Source organism: Salvia miltiorrhiza, chromosome 2 (assembly GCF_028751815.1).
Source record: "Salvia miltiorrhiza cultivar Shanhuang (shh) chromosome 2, IMPLAD_Smil_shh, whole genome shotgun sequence".
Lineage (NCBI taxonomy): Eukaryota > Viridiplantae > Streptophyta > Magnoliopsida > Lamiales > Lamiaceae > Salvia > Salvia miltiorrhiza.
Window position 1 is genome coordinate 46,610,752 of NC_080388.1, and position 21,428 is coordinate 46,632,179.

The window sequence follows — 21,428 nt, forward strand, 5'->3', positions numbered from 1 at the left end:
CTTCTCTGTATTTTTAATTCAATACTTAACATAAAATATTTAGATGTAAAAATTAAAAAATGAGTACTTATTTAATAAAAATATTGCATCTTTATATCTTTAAAACTTGCATAATAGTTATTATGTAAGTCGACGTTGAAATGTTACTTATTTATTCGAATATTTATTTCTTACAAATATAATATTGTCAAGAGAAATATATTAGTTAATTTTTTTTAATAAATTTTTTAGCCTATTAGCCTGATGGACTAGCCCGAAACACGAACATTTAGGGTTAGGGCTGGAAATTTCTAATTTGAAAAAAATTTCAACCTGATTAGCCCACACCCGAATAATCTGTAACCTGATAGGGCTAGTTCGAAACCCAGTGGATCCCCGACTGACATTCCTACTTAGAATAACATTATCCAATATTGGAGAGAAAATGAGTGAAAATAGGTCGTCCGAGAAAATATTTTATCCTGTGCGGTGAAAAATTTCTATCATAGTAAATATATGAAAATGATAAAAAAAATGTGTGAAAATATATATATATATTTTCTTCTTTACCATCAACGCAAACTCATCCTGAAAAGAAAAATATTCTGATTGATTAAAATTGTAATTACATTTTGATGGTCCATAATGGAAGCTAATTAAACTTATTTATCAAATAATTTGGGTGGCCGTGTGAAGCCCAAAGTGTAGCCCAACAACCGTTACATCTTCACCGTCATGTTCAACCTGATTAAGGCAGACACGAACTCGAATCATTTGATGATCCCTGATCAACAATTTCTTATGGAGGTGGTTTCGAGTATAATCGGGTGTATCATAAATTGAGTCGTACTTTCACTTAGACCCTGACCCGTATTTTGATTTGAATTCGTATCCTAATCCAAACTTTATAAATAACACTATTTTGGGTGCGGATCAATCCGATTGTACCCAAGTTTTTGTGTTTCTTATATATGGGTCAGGGTGGTAATTATCAAACAAATCTAGCAATCTTTATATATATTATTACTCCCTCCGTTCCATGAAGCATGATTTTTTTTTGGCACGAGAATTAAGAAATTGGTATTTTATGTATTAAGTGTGGTAGGTGAAAAAGTGAAAAGGTAAATAAATGGTAAACTTTTTGCTATTTTTAGAAACATATCATGCTTCGTGGGACGGAGGGAGTAAAATAGAAGTACTGTTAATTAAAAAAAATTAATAGAAATATTGTTAGAAAATAATTCAATTTAAAAGGTAAATTTGGAAAATAAATTTTGTAAATAACTGAATTAAAAGGCTGAAATTTTAAATTGCATAATCCAGTCAATAAATAACCAATTATCTAATCATTTTTAAGCGTATATATCTAAAAAATAATTTGATAATTCTCCATTACAATTTACAACATCAATCTAGGAATGGCGGTTTACTTTGATTTTTTTTCTTTCTCTATCATTCTTTATCTTAAATATATCTTTATTATTTTCGCAACATTTTATTTTGAAAAAAATATATAATATGCATCTTAAATGAAACAACATGAAAATACATTGAATTTAAAGTATAATAACATATACAAAAATAATTTAAAATGAATAAATTATGTTCGATTAAGTTTTTAACGTATTAATAAAAAACTTTATTTTATTTTTTTAGTTCATCGTGGGCTTTTTCAATTTTTTATGTTTCCTATTCATTCTTTTTTCTTCCCTTATTGAAAGAAATTAATGACTATATAAACATATCCCTCTAATTATTGTGCAAGTTAAGTCGAATGCAAAACATTTTTCTGTAATTACAAAATAATGTGAAGTGATAAAATCCGTTTTTTTAAAGAATAATCTGAAGACGATGTTTGTCAATTTGATTTCTTATGAAAGTATCATTGCATTGCTTCGTTTTATATATATAAATTATTAATTATTTATTTAATTAAAATAATATATACATATTGCAATCCCTGTAAAAACGATCTTGCCCATTATTTGTCACACGTTCTATTTTTCAGAGCAATATTTATTTTGTATTCCATGAATACTGACAGCGTGTTCTTTATTTGAAGTGTTGATGATCAAGATCTGATCTTCCCTTCTTAATGAGCAATCTTAGAAAATTATATTATGTCAATGTAGTTAAAAAAGTAAACTTCTTTTTTTTTTGACTTGGGGGAGTTGGGGAGAGGGAGCAGTGGAGTTTGAACCGGAGACCTCACTATTCACACACAGGAGGTCGCACCGCTAGGGGTGAACATTTTCGGATCGGATTTTTGCCTGATCCGATCCGATCCGAAAATCCGAAATTTTCCTAAAATTCAATCCGATCCGAACCGTATTATCCGAAAATCCGAATCCGAAAATCCGAAAAATTTCAGATAAAATCCGATCCGAACCGAAAAATCCAAAATGTGAAAAAAAATTCGAAATGTCAAAAAAAAATCCGAAAACCGAAAAAATCCGAAAAATCCGAAATAGATGTCAACCTAACATATTAGATAATTACAATCAAATTAAGGTCATAATCAACAAGCCATTGATTATAATCAACCAAAATGGGAGTATAGGGTTAGAATTTAGAAATATTTAACTATTTAAAAACTAATAATTATATATATTTATTTATAATATTATAATATTAATTATATTATAAATATAATTCGGATTTCGGATTTTTAAGGTGCCAATCCGATCCGATCCGAAAATCCGAAATTTGCTTAAAATTCAATCCGATCCGATCCGAAAATTCGAAAAATCCGAACCAAATTTTAAATTTAGATTTGGTTCGGATCGGATATTCGGATTTCGGATATTTTGCTCACCCCTACGCACCGCTTGGTGTTCCCTTGGGTAGGGATGTCAATCGGGCCAGCCCACCGGGTTTTCGGGCTAGCCCTATCGGGTTCCGGGTTAGTCGGGTGCGGGCAACATATTCTAACTAATTAATTTCACTTTTTTTAATGAGGCTACATATATATATATATATATATATATATATATATATATATATATATATATATTTAAGCAAATACCATAGATCTAATTAAACATAGCAGAAGTTGTAACTAGATGCATCAGTCACAATTCCGTCAGCCCATCGGGCCAGCCCATCGGGTTTTCAGGCTAGCCCTATCGGGTTCCGGGTTAGTCGGGTGCGGGTAAATCGGACTGGAGGTTTTTTCGGGTTACGATTTTTCAACCCTAACCCTCTAAGAGCATCCGCAATGGGGTTACATGATAGCTTACATGATAGCCTACTTTATGATGGGGGGACCACATGGTGTAAAGATGCTGCAGTGGGGTTACATGATAGCTTACATGATAGAATTAGTTTCCATTTTTATGCTTTTTACTTAAATTTAATTGCTCAAATTTAAATAACACCTTTGACTAATAATTAAAATTTCATTCAAATAAAAAACCTAAAAATTACATTAAAAAAAAATTAAAAACATAATTTAAATTACATAAATTAAACTCCTAGTCTAGATAAGGCCACGACGCTTGAGCATTTCTTGTACCATGTGCTCGTGGGCCATCCTCTGTACATCGCTCATATGCGATGTATCCAGACTGAGGAGTTGCATGTCGAGCTCCCTCTCCTTGAGCTCGTTCTTTTTGGCATATTCGGCCGTGATATTTTTCAAGTTCTGATCGGACCGATCCAATGCCTCTTTGTACTCCGATGACTGCTCGGAGCTTGCCGTCGCCTTCCCCTTCCCCTTCGCTTTCGCCGCCCTTGCCGCCGCCTTCGCCGCCTTGTTCCCAATCGACCGGGCAGACGAGATCTCCTCGCCTGACGCCGAGGTGGTGAAGGCGCCCTCCTCTGTCGTCTTTGTCCTCTTGGAGGAATGCACGTCTCCCTCGAGGTACATCGACTTGAACTTGTGGTTGTTCCGGAGAATTCTCCACGCATTCCAGTAGTTGAAGGAGGCGTTATTTGCGCTCCGACTTTTGAAAAGAGTTTGGGCCTTGTCCCGGAGCATATCGTCAGAATGGCCGGACGGCCACTTGCTGCGCGCCTCCACCCAAATACTTTCCCACAACCGCACCTCTTAGGCCACTCGGGTCCAGTGCCCTTGAATCTGACGAACTTTGAGGTGGGCGCCGATGAGGGGGTTGACACGGGCGACGATCCTCTTCCAGTACTCGAACCCCTTTTGATTTGTCCCACGGATGGCGTCGTTTGTCTCCTCCATCCAAATTTGGACGATGATGTCCGTCTCCTCAGTGGTGTAGGTATGACGGATAGTCTTACCTCCGTCATCCTCCGCCCCCTCCTCCTCCGCCACCGACGCCGGCCTGTCATGTCGGATCTTGTGGGCGACTTCTTTCCTTCGGCTGCCTTTCTTCGGTTTGGCAGCACTATGGGCCGAAGGCATCTCCTCGCCCGCCTGAGGAGCATCCCCCAAGTTACATCCCGATAAATCGGGATGATATTCGTCGGATAGATCGGGACACCAATTTAGATCATAGTAATTTGAGTTGTTTGGATCCATGGGGTGTAGAGAGAGGAAGAAATGAAGAAGATGAAGAAGAAGAAGTGAGGGCGTAGGGAAAAAAATGAGGAAGAAGAAGAATAAATAGAAGAAAAGAAAGGAAAAAAAAAAAAATTGAACGGTCAAAAAAACACGCAAACCGAGGAGTCAACAGTCAAATCCAATTTTTTTTTTTTTAAATAGGCGCGTGCATCGCACGCGCCTTACACTATCGAGAAATTGGGCTACACGATAGAACGTGTAGCCCTCGTGTAACCCGAGTCTGCAACGGTTACACGATAGAGCTTTTACACGATAGGGCTATCGTGTAAGCTCTATCGTGTAAGCGTTATGGATGTTCTAATTTTGTCGGGTTATTCGGGTCGGCCCACGGGTTTCGGGCTGCATTGACATCCCTACCCTTCGGAACAAAAAAAAAATGTAAACTTCTTAACCACCTCAAAAGATATACTAATAATAACCAAAGAAACTACTCTTCCAAAAAAAAAAAAAAACTAAAGCATCCTATAGTGAGTGTAGGGCCGGACTCTTTATTTAACTGCCCAAATTACTTATTACTTTTTCTATCCACTATAAATCTGATATTTTAACTATTTTCATTCGTTTATAATAAGTGTCATCATCTTTTTATTTTATACTCCCTCCGTCCACGAAATGAGTACCCATATTTCCTTTTTGATCCGTCCATCAAATGAGTACCCATTTCCTTTTTTGGTAAGTGTACCCCACACATCCCACTCACAATAAAAGTGGGTCCCTTATTCCACTTACACACACTTAATCAATTTCTTAAAACCCGTGCCACCCCCAAATGGGTACTCATTTCGTGGACGGAGGGAGTAATATATATCCTTATATTTTTACTTTTATTCACACATTCACATAGGGGAGGGCTAAAATAAGTACATTTCTTAAGATATAAAATAATAATCATTTTCAGCCCTTAAATCATCAAGATCTACGGTTGATTCTTAACCATGTTGGATAAATTTATGGTCCTGAGTACGAATCCCAAATGTAGCAAAAATTTATTTTTCACAATTCATACATTTATACATCGAATTCATACGTGTTCTACATAAAATTCATTCATTGAAAATTGCTCTTATTTCTTATTTTAAGATGTGTTCTCACGGTAGCCCACCCCCATTCACATATACTCATATTTATAGAAAAACTCATCTCACAAATCATAAAACATTAATTTTAATAAATTCCTATTCTCCACTTTACACACATCTCTTAATATTTTTTTTTTTAAATTATGCACTTCAATCCACGTTACACTTATCGTAGATGAAGAGAGTATATTTTATTTACTTTTTTCATAAATGTTGTGAAATGTACACATTTTACCATATATTCTAATATAAATATTTTATTTATAAGGAAAAATTAATATTTATAAATTCTTTTAATAGTTTTTAAGTATAACAGTCACTGATTTAATATTTATAATATATATATATATATATATATTTCTGTGCATCGTATGGAAGGAAATACTACTTATTATATTTTGTTAATGAAAAGGTAATATTTGATTTCTAAAATAGTCAATATAGCAAAAAGAAAGCAATAAACCATAGGTTGTAGTAGTAATTGATTCGATCGTCCTTCTCATCACATTGCATCCAATTAGGGATGTCAATGCACCCCGAAATTCGTGAGCCGACTCGAATAACCCGATAAAATTAGAGGGTTAGGGTTGAAAAATTGCAACCCGAAAAAACCTCCAGCCCGATTAGCCCGCACCCGACTAACCCGGAATCCGATAGGGCTAGCCCGAAAATCCGGTGGGCTGACGGAATTGTGACTGATGCATCCAGTTACAACTTCTGCTATGTTTAGATCTATGGTATTTGCTTAAATATAATGTAGCCTCATTAAAAAAAAAGTGAAATTAATTAGTTAGAATATATGTGTGTGTGTGTGTGTGTGCAATCTCATTAAAAAAAGTGAAATTAATTACGGATTTTTTGTAGAAATTGATTATTAGTATCTCATTAGTTAGAAATTAATTATTAGTATCTCATTTTAAAGTGATACCAAATTTTTTTTTTTTCTGTCAATGAGACGTGCATGGCAAATCCACTAATTATTCAGTAATAATCCAGATTGATTCTAGTGCATTGATACATGTTAAATTTTACTATCTCATTTTAATATAATTTTGTTTATGGAATTTTGAATATCTTACATTTTTGCATTTCATGCTTTGCTATATAATTTATATATTTAATATCTATGTATATTTTATACATTATACATTAGATCATTAGGAATAATAAAATACAAATGATAATTTTATTTTTACGCCTTTAACCTGATTAGCCCAATGGTCCGAAACCCGAAAGTTTAGGGTTAGGGTTGAAGATTTACAACCCGAAAAAATCTCCAACCCGATTAGCCCGCACCCAACTAATCCGGAACCCGATAGGACTAGCCCGAAAACCCGGTGGACTGGCCCGATTGACATCCGTGCCTCCAATCAAGTCCTGCTTATCCATAAGACTACATGATTTTACGTATTTTCGTGAAGTTGCGTTATTTTTAAGAGAAGAATTTAAAAAAGAATAAGAAAAACGTGACTACTAATTAAAGTTATCGAAAAAGCTGTGCTATAAAAAAGTTATCGAAAAAGTTGTGCTTCTGGACCTTCTCCATCATAGTTGAAAATTGTGACTTCAACAATTTTCTTATTCAAAATAACTTTGGCATATTAATAAACATATGATGAGTGCTCTGCCATATATTTTATATAAGTATTATTTGTGAGTATCATTTTTGTTTAGTTCACATTAGTATTATTCTTTAAGTTTATACATTTAATTTGTTATTAATATTTCATAAATTGATATTGATGTAATTAATTTTATAAAGAATTAATTGCATGTAAATTTAAAGCGTTTTTAGGAATTTGAGAATTGCACTTGAGCTTTTTTTTTTAAGGATACACGACCTTTCATTTTTCTGTAATTTTAATCCAGTCGCAGATTTTCCCCAATTTAAATTTGACGTGGCCATCGGAAATTGACACACTGGACGCACCGAACGGCCAAATAAAATGACTTCATTTTGTGTGAAATTAAAAAGAAATTAGGGTTCATCTCCAGGAATTTATGGTTCATCTCTTCAGGAAACGGCGCCGCGTTCGTGCTCCCCCTAGGCATGCCATGGGCTAATAGGAACCGGCAGTTCCCCGGAACCGACCCGGGAGTCAATAGTTCTGGCCCGAACAGTTGACCAAGGGCCGGTTCCGGTTCGGAACAGCCAACAACCAAGGGCCGGTTCCGGGCCTCCATTTTCTGAACCGCGGCCCGGCGGTTCGGCCTGTGAATCGGCGGGCCGCGCACGCAAATTTATTTTTTTCTAATAAGGTACTTAATCTCTTTCTATTAAGGTACTTAATTTCTTCCTTTTTTTTATAACCATTATTAAATTCCCCATTTCAATTCATTTTTCATTTTTTTCAATTTAATTTTATATGTAATTACTAATTAAGATTTATTCCATCCAAATAAGGTACTTATTTTTTATCATTTGATTTTACTTTTGTTTCATTTGTATCTAGATTTAATTTCTTGCAAAGTGCGTTGAAACCTTTTGTGCACAACCCCCTTTATAGTGGGACAAAAATGTATATATATTTTAATCATAACTTGCAGATCTCATTGTAGTTACACATATTTTAATGGATAACTTGCCTCAACTCCCTTCACTTTCATAAAAAAAAAAAAAAAAAAAGTAACTAGCGTGAGTAATCACGTTTAACCTAATGCATCCACCCAAAAATTTGTCGGGCGTACACCTCCTAAGTGGACCAAAGTTTGTAAGCAAATCGATTTTCAGATTCAACTTCATATTAAAGATATATTTGTAATTGAGATGATTGTACATTAAATTTCAATATTTGGACATTATTGTGAATGGAATTGTTTCAATTAAAACAAATCTTGCAACATACCCTTCTATTTTTGTATATATTTGAACATGAGATTTAGACAATCGTTCGACGTGAAAATTCAAAAATTATTGAGTATATTGTTTGGATGGTCCTCATATATATATTTTTGATTTTGTCGTCAAGCATTTGGCAGTTGAATTATTGAGTCAGGAATTGGTTCAGTGGAGCTAAAGCTTCTTGATGGTTCGAATTGAAATTACAAATACCTGCAACAAAATTGACAATTGGGGAGGATACCCTCAAACAATGAGCTTTAAAAACTATCCTTAATCAATTATGAGTTTCTACGCCCAATGAAAATCTAAATTTTAGACCCAAACTCGTGCATGCAAAAAACAGAGAGACTAGAAGGTCTAATTTGCTACAAATCGTAAAATTGAATCTTAATTAAGACATTTCAAATTAACTTTGAGTCAAATTTACAATTATATTTTAATAACTTGATTAGTATTTAATCGTATGTAAATATAAGTTAGGTTATTGTCTTAGAAAACTGTAACTCACTTTAAGAGTATCACCCATAGAAACTAATTAATTAAGTATAGTGGTGAGTGGTTGGGGGGGTTCATAAAAAGCATTAGGCCACTATATAGTGGCATGTTGGAGAGGGAGAAGCTACAAAAATATTACTACAAATTTGGGTTTGTATTATCCACTATATATCCAGATAAGTCCATCCTGTATTTGAATTTGTATATTAATAATATGGAGAAAGCGAAGGTATACATTGCAGTGGTAGTGTTGCAATGCAGCTACGCAGGCATGATTCTGTTGTCAAAGGCAGCCATGTCTTCCGGGATGAATCCTTCCGTCTTCGTCGCCTATCGACAGGCCTTCGCCTTCTTCGCCTTGCTCCCATTCGCCTTCTTCTTCACCAGGTTTCATTTTTAATTCCTAAATTGTTTTTTTTTTTTTTTTGAGAAAAATTAATGATGGCGATATTTTTTCTTCTTTTCTTGTTGTTTTTAGCAAGGGTGATTCTCCTATTCCATGGACCGGATTCTGCAAAATTTTCTTCGTTTCTTCATATGGGTAACTTCAATTTTTGCTCCATATCAAGAATTTTCTTTATTTTTGTATTAACTATTTTGTGTTGGGAGAAATATTTAATAGTAATTGAGCGTAGGTGCATGTGATAGTGCAGGCTAGCATTGGGTTTCAATCTGAACTTGGGTGGATTAAAGTATATTTCCGCAACATTTGGTACGGCGATACTTAGCATTGTTCCAGCTTTGGTGTTTATCATGGCCGTTTGTTTAAGGTAATTAATTATCATTTACTATTTACAAGCTCATGGATCTTAATTACTTCTTTCCAAATTGGAAATTAAACTATGAGTAGATATTAGTTAACTTCAAATACTCAATCATAAATTGTTGCAATAACATATTAAACCCCTCTCTCTCTCTCTCTCTCTCTCTCTCTCTCTCTCTCTCTCTCTCTATATATATATATATATATAGGGAATGGCTAAAATAAGAGCATTTCTTAATATATAAAATAAGAATCATTTTCAGCGCTTAGATCATCAAGATCTATGGTTGATTCGTAATCCTGTTGGATGGATTTATGGTCCTGAGTTCGAATCCCAAAGGTAGCAAAAAATTATTTTTCACAATTCATACTTTTATACAGCGAATTCATACGTGTTCTACATAAAATTCATACATTAAAAATTGCTCATATTTCTTATTTTAAGATGTGCTCTCACGGTATCCCACCCCTATATATATATATATATATATATATATATATAGGGTGCATATATATATATATATATATATATATATATATATATATAGGGTGCGGTTATAGTGAGAACCACACTTATCGTGAGAACATAAGAACCATTAAAATCAATGCATCTACTATATAAATTAATGCATTCGCTATTAAATTTAATGCATCCGAAAATAATAAATTTTTTGCTCCCTTCAGGATTCGAACCCAGGATCTGCATTCATCCACCAAGATGATGCATCCACCGTAGATCTTGATGATCGAATGGTTTAAAATGGTTCTCTGTTCTAATTTTATTTAGTGGTTCTTATTTGAACCTCTCCCTATATATATATATATATATATACCACTAATTGAAAAAACACAAAATCTGATCATCTTTTTACGTTTTAGGACTATTTAGCTCTTAATTAGGGCGGATCAGATTCAGATTTGTGTGCGGGTTAGACATGTATAGCACTATTAGTGTCATTAGTGGCATATACTCAGTGCTGCACGACTGGTACTTATGGTCATATTATTGTCATTAGTGTCATACAAATGGTACTTATGGTCATATTAGTGTCATATACCTGTGTGCTAATATTATTTAGATGGATACAGTTATATGACCATTTTGAACACTTCCCCGTAGGGTTTAGATTATCATTTAGGGTTTAAATTTCTCATTTAGAGTTTAGATTATCCATTTAGGTTTTAAATTCTTCATTTAGTGTGTTGCACAAATGGTACTTATGACCATATTAGTGCCATTAGTGATGTATACTCTCTTATAGAGTGTAGCACGAATAGTACTTATGGCTATATTAGTGCCATTAGTGTCATATACTATTAGTGCCATATATGCCTAAGCCGCTCGCAAACCCGAATTCGACCCAAATTCGCCCTAATTAAGGGCAAAACAGTCTTTACATATAATAAATGACCAGATTTTGTGTTTTTTCAATTAGTGGACAAATATTGTGTTTTCTTCTTCAAAATGGCTATTTCAAAAGCGCTATATATATATATATATATATATATATATATATATATATATATGGTGAGGTTAATATAAAAACCCCTCTTCAGATGAAAACTAGGAACCAATTTAAAGCCATTGATTTAAATAAAATAGAGGGCTGAGATTAAACTACAGATGCACAATTTCGATTGCATAGATGCACAATTTCGATTTGCTTGAGTATTTTACATTGTTGGTTTCAATTGCATAAATTGCATATTTTTTAAGTGCACGGTAAAATATAATAGATGCACAATTTCTTTTGTTGACTAAATCCTAACCATTAGATCTAATATTTAAAAGGTCAAGATTAGGTTCCTAGTTCTCATTTTAACAGAGGTTTTTATTAGAACCTCTTCCTATATATATATATATATATATATATATATATATATATATATATATATATATTAGTATTTGCACTCGTGCAATGCACGAGAATTTTTTTATATTTTTATATATTTATAAAAATGAATCAACTAAATTATCATATTTATATATATAATAAAAAAATATAATTTTAACTGGATATATTTGAGCTGAATATAAAAAAAATCATAATAATAAAATAGATATTATGAAAAACCAAAAAAAAATAAGAAAACAAAATAAGTTAAAAGAAAAAAATAAATTAAAAAATAGGTTTATTCAAAAAAAATATGAGAGATAATTTTTTTTTATTTTAATCTTTAAATAAATATAACTTTTACACTAATAATACATAAAATATACTCATATCAAATTAAAGCTCTTCCCATGATCTTTAATATGATATATATATATTTATATATATATATATATATCAAATATTTTATAATTGGCCAAATTCCACAATTTTAGAAAAGATAAAAAAAATATAGTTTATAAACAAACCTTTAATTTTATTATAATCACAAAATTGCCACTTAATTTTGAAATTAATTTTAAATTGAAAATTATTTTCTTAATATATTATAAGTAAGAAGTATTTTTTGCATGATTGATTATATACATGGTTGAGTATTTTTATTTTCAAGGTAGGATTTCTTCAATCCCTCCCTTTATATAGAATAAGAATCAAATACCCAAAGTTACAATTCATCAAAATAGATAAGGGATTAGCCTTACTATTCTTACCTCCAAAATAACCACCCCTTAGATATAATGGTGTATTAGCACCTACTACTTGACACTTTTTATACATCTTCCATGTATTTAAATTTAGGGTAAACATGATTAATAAAATGGAGGATTGAGTATTTTTTATCCTCAAGAGTAGGATAATTCTAATCGCATTATTTTGATGAGATAAGAATCAAGCAAAAATAGCTTAAATGATAAAAATAATAAAGGATCTTGGATTATCTCAAAATTTCAATCCAACAAAGTAAATAAGAGATTAATCTATAATATTTTTATCTATCAAGGCTAATTCTTCAAAGTAAACGCTCTTACCATTCTCAACGGAGAAAATAGGATTAAGAATGAAAAGTTAATAAACACTGAAATAGTTTATATGAACACTTGTAATAACTAAATTAAAGAAGTTAGATCCAGATAGATGTTAAACTAAACCATATTACGATGTAGGATCGAAAAGTTGAGCATAAGCAAGTGGCATGGCGTGGCGAAGGTATTGGGCGCCATATTGGGCGTCTCCGGCACCATGGCCTTCACCTTCTACAAGGGCCCGCCTCTGTTTTCAAACCACCACAATGCCCACCACCCGTTCGACCAAAACACTCACTCAAAACACCAATGGATCAAAGGCGCTCTCCTCGCCATCGCCGGCCAGCTCTTCTACGCCATGTGGCTCACTATGCAGGCTCCACTCCTCATCCAATATCCTGGCAAATTCAGGCTCACCATTCTGCAGTGCGGCTTCAGCTGCCTCTCAGCAACGCTCTACGCCGCCGCCATCCAGAGGCATCCATCATCGTGGAAGCTTCGATGGGATATTGATCTCTTATCCGTCGCCTATTGTGTATGTCATGTCTCTCTCAATTCATCTCTCAGTTGTTTATGGGTTGATTAATTGTGGAGAATTGGAATTTGCAGGGCGTGATAGTGACAGGGTTGAGTTATTGGCTGCAAGCTTGGGTTATAGAGAAGAAAGGGCCGGTTTTTAGCGCCATTTTCGGGCCCTTGGCACTCGTCATCGCAGCCATCTTCTCGGCTCTTTTCCTCAACGAAACTCTTCGCTGGGGAAGGTTAGTCGCTTCTCTTTCTACCATCAAACAATTTCAATCTCATTAATCTGTGTTTGATTGTGTTGCAGTGTTTTGGGGTGTGGATTGCTGGTGGGTGGGCTTTACAGTTTCTTGTGGGGTAGAAATCGAGAGGCCCATATCAAAGCCCAACAAGTTTTGGATCACCAAATACAGGAAGCCCATTTTCAGAGCCCACCTGTGTCAATGTCACCCGACGAAGAGCAAGGGAAACTGCCACAAAAGTCATGAACCTACTTACTATGATTCAATGTGACAATAAATGTGATTTTCTCATATATCATTTTTTTAATATTACCATACATATTTATATTGTTTGATCTCACCTAACCGATACATTTATTATTCATACAACTACTTAACTTGTGCAAGTATAATAATATGCTATCTTATGAAAGTATAAGGTATCGCAAATTGCTCTAACTTTTTATTTCAACATTGGTCATGTTCGTTCAATTTAATTTAACTAGTGATTGAATTTGTTTCTTTTTTTTTTTTGAAAAGAAGGAAGTCATATATATCAACCACAGTCGTCAATAATAACATTATGTAATATTGTACTCCCTCCGTCCCAAACGAAATGGCCTATTTCTTTTCGGTACGGAGATTAAGACATGTGTATAAAGTAGATAAAGTGGATTGATGGAAATTATTTAAATATTAAGTATAGAGAGAGTGTGTATTGCCAAAAAAAGAAATAGGACATTTCGTTTGGGACAGACCAAAAAGAAAAATAGGACATTTCGTTTGTGACGGAGGGAGTATCATATATTTAATTATAAATTTCCATGTTAAATGAGATGTTATATGCTGCTAGTTTATGTAAAAGCATGATTTCTATGTTATTTTGTGATTAACTTTCTATTTATGTTGATGATAGTTGACTGAGTTAACTCTAGAAATATTTATTTATATTTTCAAATAAAAAGGAATATTAAGAATGCACGTATTACTTCTGACAATGTTCTTCGATTACAAGTTGAATTTATTTTAATTTATGCTCATAACGAAAAATAGAGAAAAAAAAATGCATCTCTGTCAAAAATTAGACTCTGCAATAAACATAACTAGTGTTAACCCCGTGCGAAGATTATTCATACGTAATTGTCATATATAGTAGGAGTACTATAAAATTCTAAATATAATTAAGTGATACAAAACAAAATACAAAGTAATTAAAAGTAATTGCAATTTTACGTTACATAATACAAAAAATAGGAATTGAAAAAACAAAAGAGTTTCATATCATACAATTTATATTATAGGATAGTACAACACAAATATAATGACACACATAGAATATTAAATTAATGATTGTGAAAATTTCTACATTATTATTGAAGTTAATAAAGAGATAATATACGTAAATATTGTATTAAATATATATTTAGAATTAAAATTTGTTAATAAAATCAATAAATAAAATGATATACGTAAGCACTTTTACTATATATCTTATATATGTAACTTATACATTGCTAATATTGTAAATATAATTAATTAGGTTGACATATATATTTTTTATTCTTCATATGGGCCACAACAAAAATAATTTATATAAAAAAATGGGCCACAAAAAAATGACAGGCCCAACGAGAAAAAAAGAATTGAGCTCAACTAATTTCCTTTATTGGGCTTTTAATTAAATAACTAACTTCAAAGTTTTTAAGAAACAAAAAAAAATTCTTTAATTAGCTTATCAATAAAAAAAATAATTTAAGTTTTAATAATCCCAAGTTTTAACTGTAAAACATAAAAATTTAAATATGATATCGTTTTATTAACTCAAAGCATTAAATAGTAAAATAACTAACTTATGTATTACAAATATTATAAAAATATACTCCCCCCGTCCGCCAAAATTATGTAAAATTGCTTGGGCACGGGATTTAATAAAATTGGTGATGATTTTGATGTAATGGAGAAAGGGTCCCACCACTTTATGAAATGTGTGGATGAGATTGAATTTTGAGTGGGTTTTTTGTAAATAAAGAGTGTTAGTAAGGATAAAATATTAAAGAGGATGGTGGGACCATTGCCATAAAAGGAAAGTGACATAATCTTGGCGGACGCCAAATATAGTAATTTTTACATAATCTTGGCGGACAGAGGGAGTATAAATTATGTTGACATATATATTAATTTCACCTTAGTTAATTCATTATTGCTTAAATTATCATCAGTTGATGCTTCATCTAATGGAATGTAATTGTTAGAGTATAATTCTATATACTCTAAGTTTGTGTTGTCATTGCATAGAACAAAAGATGTCTCTTCCGATGTTTCTCAAAGAGTCTCTTGTTGAGTTGCTACTGAAGTTGCTTGTTTCTGAAGACACTATTCCTGCGGGTTTTGGTCTTTTTTTGGAAAGATACCTTTAAGATATTGTATTTACTTGAAGAGTACGTTTCTTTAGGGTGTCTTCGTACCCTAGGACTTGCCGCCTTATGGAAACCCTACATGGGCCCTGCGTTGGTTTGGTCTGGCAGTTCATGGACTCTCTACTTCTTGGCAAGGGTTTTCATATTTAAAGAGTGATTGACGATCAGAGGCGTGGGCTGCGATTCTGGTTATTCTCTTTACTTTGTGAGAGTATTTTTCGTGCATCTAGAGAGCATACAATACGTGAGTGTGTGCTGTTGCTTTACACCTTATTTCATTGGAAGCGTGGGTTGGTTTCAAGTTTAGTGATCTGTACTCCAGCTTGTTGGAGTGTTTATTGTTGTTGGTTTGAACGTGGATTGAGGTGCAGTCACGTTCTGTGAGTAAGTTCTATCTTGCTCTTATTTTGTTCACGTAGGTGAAGGTTTGGGAAGAAATAGAGGCTAGGAAGATCGAGTCTTCGCGTGTAAGTCCTTTGTATTCTTATCTTCACTAGTGAACTGTTGGAACTGGGCGTGGCCCCCCAGACGTAGGTGTGTTATCACCGAACTGGGTAATCATTGTTGGTGTCTTGTGTTCTTTACTTTCAGCTTGATTTTATTTGAGTATCGCTGCTTACGTTATTTGTGTGTGGCCGAGACAATTGATTGTTGGATAGGTACAATTTCAGTAATCTACATCATCTTGTAAATTTGACTCTAGCTACATCCATATTATCACCCTCATGTTACATTAAATTTCCAACAACTTGTTCACTTGATATATAGTCAAATTTCTTTCCATTATCAACAAAAATAAAAATTAATCTACATCTTGCAGATAAATGTTTAAGCATGTCCATAATATCATTGTCATCCTTCAAAGCTTTAAACACATCAGTGTATGGAATTTTATTAAATAACACATCCAAGACACGTATCCCAACTTTTCAACTAAATCCCTTAGATTGAAATATCCAAACATATCCTCATCTAATCCTAATTTGCTAACACAATTACCTCCAAAATATTCTGCATATCCCTCTAAATTCACAACACCACCTATATGGTTTATATATAGGCCAAACGTTTTACTGTAAAAAACAAAAAATTATAAATAGATGAACATGGGTTGGCTAAATAATAAAACAATGATTTTCATACCCACATATAAGAGAAGCATTACTGACATAGTGACATCCCTTTACCATCATATTAACATATAATAGGCAAGTAAATAGAGCCTATTTGTGTTGGCTCCAACAAAATTGTGGAGCACGACTTTCAATTTTTATTTTTTCTTTGTCTTCACCATAAATAGCAAACAAATTGGAGATGAATAAGGGACCAACTTCGATTTCTGCAGATTTTCTGTTCTCTTTTTTCCTCTGTGTAAAGTGAGAATAGAGAATAAAATACATAGATTAGAATTAAGTATAGAGAGAAGATAAAGTAAAATTTGATTAATCAACCCTATAATTCCATGTCAGGAGCCAAATATTAAAATTTATGACACATATTAAAATTTGGGTGCCAAGTTAAATTTGATTTGGCAAGAATTTAAATTTGGGGAAAATTCCAAATGAAAGTTTATGTATTTTAACACAAATTTTATAGAGTGCGGGAAAAACCCAGATTTTAACTATAGTGTTTGGATTTACAACTAATTAACACTAATGATAATAATAACTAAAAGTATATTATACGATAAAATACAAAATTTTACACTAATATACAATATTGAATTATACAATATGTACTATGAAATTGTACCTATCCAACAATCAATTGTCTCGGCCACACACAAACAACGTAAGCAGCGATACTCAAAGAAAATCAAGCGGAAAGTAAAGAACACAGGACACCAACAATGATTACCCAGTTCGGTGATAACACACCTACGTCTGGGGGGCCACGCCCAGTTCAAACAGTTCACTAGTGACGATAAGAAATACAAAGGACTTACACGCGAAGACTCGATCTTCCTAGCCTCTATTTCTTCCCAAACCTTCACCTACGTGAACAAAGTAAGAGCAAGATAGAACTTACTCACAGAACGTGACTGCACCTCAATCCACGTTCAAACCAACACCATGAAAGACTCCAACAGGCTGAAGTAAACAAGAACAGAAACTAACTCACGTTTACAAAGAGAATTAGCAGAAATCAACAGCACACTCACACACGAACTGTATGCTCTCCTACTGCACGAAAATACTCTCTTAAAATAATGAGAATAACAAAGATAGCAGCCCCGCAGCAAGATCTCTTCGATCTCAATAAATACGTAAATCCTTGAAGAGATGGGTTGAGCCCAAAGTCTACCAATTAAAGAAGTAAAGGGCCCAAGTAGGGTTTTCAAGAGGCAACGTCTCCTAGGGTACAAAGAGACCCTAATAACATGGATTCTCAAGTCAGCATAAGATCTCAAAGATATCTTTCCAAATAAAAAGACCAAAACCCGCAAGGTAAGAGAACATGAAGAAAAACTGAAACTTGAAACCGAGGAAGCAACCCAACAAGAGACATTCTGAGGAACTCCTGAAGAAACATCCTTTGGTCTACACAATGACAATTAAACAAAGAGTAAAGAAATACTCTAACAATCTCCCCCCTTGTCATTGGTGTAGACAAAACCAATTTCTGCACAACTCATGAATGCACAGCAGAAATAAGCAACATAAGCTCTCCCTCAAAGAAATCTGCTCCATAAGGAAATCTGCACTAGCAAACGGACAAAGAACTCCCCCTCAATATGGAAATCTGCTCCCCCTAAAAAACCATAGAAAAGCATAAATGAAATGTTGTCGCCAGTCGCACAACCAAAAGCACAGACCATAGACAATATATATACTCCCCCTTTTTGTCACAACAATGACAAAGACCAGCAACACAAGAGTTAATAGTGGTCCAATAACAACAACCTCGATCAGATTGGATTTTGCTTGATAACAGATGCTTGATGAGAAAAAAAATCACGATCTTCAGAACGATAAAACTGGTACTATTGCTAGAACGCACCAATAAATAGCAAAGTACCCGTGCTTGACGAACGGATAGTCATAAGATGCAAAACTCATCTTTGATACTTTTGGGTTCCAGTTTAGAGAGATAACACACGTGAGCAATAGGTGCAACCATCTTCTTAAAATCAATCTTGATACCTCGAGTTTTTCGTTCATCATAGACTCCACCAATGATATCAGATTGAGAATGATTCTTTTCTACTTTGCTGATCTTGGTAGCACAATTCCCTCGTTCTTCCTCTTCATGAGCTGAATCATTCTTGGTTTGAACTTCTGTATAGACTTCTGCAGAGACATTCGAAGAGACTTCTGCAAAGATATTCAGATCATCTTCTTCATCTGGAGAAACTTTTTCAGCTTCATCAAATGTAACATTTGTGGATTCTTGAATTGTCTCAGTCTTCTTGTTGAGCACTCGAAATCCATGTCCATCTGAATATCCCAGGAAAATTCCCTCGGAGCTTCTATCATCCAGTTTCTTCTTTTGTTCACGCTCATTTATGATATAGCACGTGCATCCAAATGTGTGAAAGTGCTTGACACTTGGCTTTCTTCCCTTCCAAATTTCATAAGGTGTGGATGAAGTTTTTGGTCGCAGGTACACTCTGTTAATTATATAATAAGCTGTATTCATAGCCTCTGCCTAGAAGTTCTTCGCTATGTTTTTAGCTTTCATCATAGTGCGCACCATGTCCTGTAGAGTGCGATTTTTGCGTTCCACCACACTGTTTAGTTGAGGAGTATTTAGAGCAGAGTACTCATGTGTAATTCCCTTCTCTTCACAAAATTTATCAAAATCAGAGTTCTCGAATTCTCTTCCATGATCACTCCTGATGCGTTTCACAAACACTTCTTTATCCTTTTCAAGCTTGAGGCATAAAGTCTTGAAATTTTCAAAAGCTTTAGATTTATCTCTCATAAAAAACACCCAAGTAAACCGAGAGAAGTCATCGACACAGACTAGCACATATTTCTTTCTCCCAATGCTTTCAACCTGCATTGGCCCCATGAGATCCATATGTATCAGTTCAAGAATGCGAGTAGTTGTGATTTTGGAAACTCTCTTGTGACTTGAATGAGTTTGCTTCCCGACCTGACAAGCACCGCAAACACCTTTAGTATTAATCACCAGCTTGGGAAGACCTCTGATAGCATCTGTCTTCACGAGCTTTTTCATATTTCTTAGGCTTGTATGTCCAAGTTTTTGATGCCACGTATCAGTATCATCTCCAAGAACCTGAAAACATGAATTATCAGGAGATACAATGTAGCAATTATCACTTGATCGCTTGCCCGAGATATACTCCTTATCTCCATCTTTAACAATGGACTTATCTTTGTCGAAAATGACCGTCATTTGTTCATCGCAGAGCTGACTGATACTGATCAGATTGGCCTTCAAATCTTCAACTAGCATGACATTTTTTAGTTTAGGCATACCCGGAACATTCAAAGTGCCTGTTCCTACGACTTTTGCCTGGACACCATCACCAAAAGTTACTCTTTCTTCAACAATTGTATGAATATCCTCCAGATGCTTCTCATCTCCAGTCATATGCTTAGAGCAACCATTATCTAAATACCATGACCGATGAAAACCAGACCAAAGAGAGTTATGAACAACATAACCTCTGTTCATCCTTGGCCGATAATTTTGAGAATTTCTCATATTTTGGAAGTCGCGTAGAAGAAATCGGCATCTAGGTCTGATATGACCTCTCCTTCCACAGTAGTGACAAGTTGGAACAAAAGCTCTATTGTAGTTATTCTTCGGAGGAGCATTTTTATAAGCAGCTAGTCGATGCACATGTGGTTTAGGCGGCTGATCAACTTCTTTGTGGGGCGTGGCTTTAGCTTTTCCTCCATTGTCTTTAGGAACCCAATCTTTGCTTTGAAAGCCTAATCCAGCTTTATTTCCAGAGCTTTGACTATTTTCCAGAATTTCATCCAACTTTTCAGTCCCGGTATTCATCATTTTAACAAGTTTTTGATGATGCTCCAGTTCACCAATCTTAGATTTCATAGTCTGTCGAAGAGCCACCAGTTCAGCCTTTTGTTTTTCACAGAGATCCACAAGCTCATCACGTTCCTTCGAGACATTGCTAAGTTGAGTGGAAAGAGATTTATTCAGCTCAAGCACAACCACACACTTCTTGTACATCAGTTCATAATTCTCTGCCAAGAAGCTTTCATCAATATCCTCATTATCACTTTCAGTCTCTTCCACAGTAACATCATCTGAAGAGGTATTTGGAGCGACTTCCTCCAATTTTGCAGTAAAGGCGACAACTTTTTCTTCAGAGTCAGAATCTACTCCAATTTTTAGGGGATCATCGATGATTTCCTCTTCCTTTGTATGATCAGCAGAACTTATAAGTGCAATTGGTTCATCTTCAGACTCACTTCCACTGTCATCCATTTCATCATCACTTAAGGAAGCATTGTATGATTTGTTATGCTTTTTCTGCTTCTTCAGAGTGTTCTCACATTCATCTTGAATGTGACCATAACCATGACATTCATGGCATTGAATTCCAGATCTTGAAGCAGACCCTTGATCCTTCTTCCCTTGAGATAGTTGAAAGCTTTTTGCATTCTGAAAACCTTTGTTGCCCATATTATTCTTCCTGTACTTATTGAAGGCTTTACCAAAG

General features: G+C 34.1%; 1 protein-coding gene across 2 annotated transcripts; it reads left to right on the forward strand.

Moving 5' to 3' along the window:
* Positions 1–8,980: 8,980 nt before the first annotated feature.
* LOC131011724 (WAT1-related protein At1g43650-like) lies at positions 8,981–13,713 on the forward strand. 2 transcript variants are annotated; one of them, XM_057939524.1, is made up of 6 exons: positions 8,981–9,316; positions 9,408–9,470; positions 9,583–9,699; positions 12,751–13,144; positions 13,219–13,370; positions 13,439–13,713. In XM_057939524.1, the coding sequence occupies exons 1-6, from the start codon at positions 9,036–9,038 to the stop codon at positions 13,617–13,619; spliced, it is 1,188 nt and encodes a 395-aa protein (XP_057795507.1). In that variant the 5' UTR covers positions 8,981–9,035; the 3' UTR covers positions 13,620–13,713. The 2 variants fall into 2 exon arrangements, with proteins under 2 accessions (XP_057795507.1, XP_057795508.1); XM_057939525.1 differs by lacking the exon at positions 9,583–9,699 and having other exon boundaries at positions 9,015–9,316.
* Positions 13,714–21,428: the final 7,715 nt, after the last annotated feature.

Excerpts from the sequence above, each read along its gene's own strand:
- LOC131011724 (XM_057939524.1), top strand. The coding sequence starts at position 9,036 with ATGTTGGAGAGGGAGAAGCTACAAAAATATTACTACAAATTTGGGTTT. Across the intron at positions 13,145-13,218 it reads TCTTATCCGTCGCCTATTGT|GGCGTGATAGTGACAGGGTT; the intron begins GTATGTCATGTC and ends TGGAATTTGCAG. Across the intron at positions 13,371-13,438 it reads GAAACTCTTCGCTGGGGAAG|TGTTTTGGGGTGTGGATTGC; the intron begins GTTAGTCGCTTC and ends ATTGTGTTGCAG.